At 36.0% G+C, this 1,050-nt stretch overlaps 1 protein-coding gene across 1 annotated transcript in view; it reads left to right on the top strand.

The window, feature by feature from the left end:
* The window catches only part of SENP2 (SUMO1/sentrin/SMT3 specific peptidase 2), a 42,551-nt gene that overhangs the window by 14,263 nt on the left and 27,238 nt on the right, over positions 1-1,050 (top strand). The window contains exon 5 of the mRNA XM_003792733.2: positions 741-831. Within this exon, the coding sequence (XP_003792781.1) occupies positions 741-831 (91 nt within the window). The remainder of the gene's footprint in view (positions 1-740; positions 832-1,050) is intronic.

The raw sequence follows: 1,050 nt of genomic DNA, 5'->3' as shown, positions 1-1,050 counted from the left end.
TTCTATTTTTTTTCTTTTTTTTTTTTTTTTTTTTGGCCAGGGCCAGGTTTTAACCTACCACCTCCAGTATATGGGGCCAGTGCCCTACTACTTGAGCCACAGGTGCCACCCAAGTCTCCGTCTTTCTTTAAGGCTGCATAATATTCCATCGTGTACATACACCACAGTTTATTAATCCATTCATGGGTCTGATTATCCTTTTTTTGAATTACAGTAACTATCTCACAGTAGTTGAAAACATCTATTAATACACAGCTAGTTTTTATTTTAAAATACTTTTATTTTCTTGGGAAGAAGAAATTTAATCTGAACAATTTATTCAAATTGATTGGATTGGTGGCACCTGTGGCTCAAGGAGTAGGGTGCCAGCCCCATATACTGGAGGTGGTGGGTTCAAACCCAGTCCTGGCCAAAAACTGCGAAAAAAAACAAAAGCAAAAACAAATTGATTGGATTACAGAGTTGTAATCTTTGAGTTCTTCATGGCCTCTTATCAGTCCTACCCAGCAAAAGTAGGAAAGCTTGCAGTAAATTCTGATATTGTCTATCTGACACCAAAGACAAACTCAGCCCTTAAATGTTTACAAAACTTTTGCTGGTCTCCTGTTCTATCTACTAATAGAATTTTAAAAATAAGATATTTAGCTCTACAATATAGATGGTTCAGATATTTTTTCCCCTAATGCTGACTGTTCACAGGTAATTTTTTTTACACAATTACAAATGCATTTTTTAAATAGGTAATAAATCTCCTAATGGCGTAAGTGACTATCCAAAGATCAGAGTGACAGTAACCAGAGATCAGCCACGCAGAGTCTTGCCTTCCTTTGGGTAAGTGTTAAATCCTGCCTTTCTGTAAATGGAAACTTAGCATTTATTAGGTGTTCATTCTTTCCTGGCATTCCTACTTTTGTTCTGTTACGTAATCTTGTCAAAATAAGTACTCTGAGGTTACTAACATGCTGAACATCAGCTAGAGAGAGACTAACACCCAAATGTGTGTTACTTTTTCTACTGTATTATATGCCTGTAGCATCTGATTTTTTTTTT

The sequence above is a fragment of the Otolemur garnettii genome, unplaced genomic scaffold, assembly GCF_000181295.1.
Source record: "Otolemur garnettii isolate 467f Iridium unplaced genomic scaffold, OtoGar3 scaffold00060, whole genome shotgun sequence".
Taxonomy (NCBI): Eukaryota; Metazoa; Chordata; class Mammalia; order Primates; family Galagidae; genus Otolemur; species Otolemur garnettii.
This window is presented reverse-complemented; position numbering and strand designations above follow the sequence as displayed.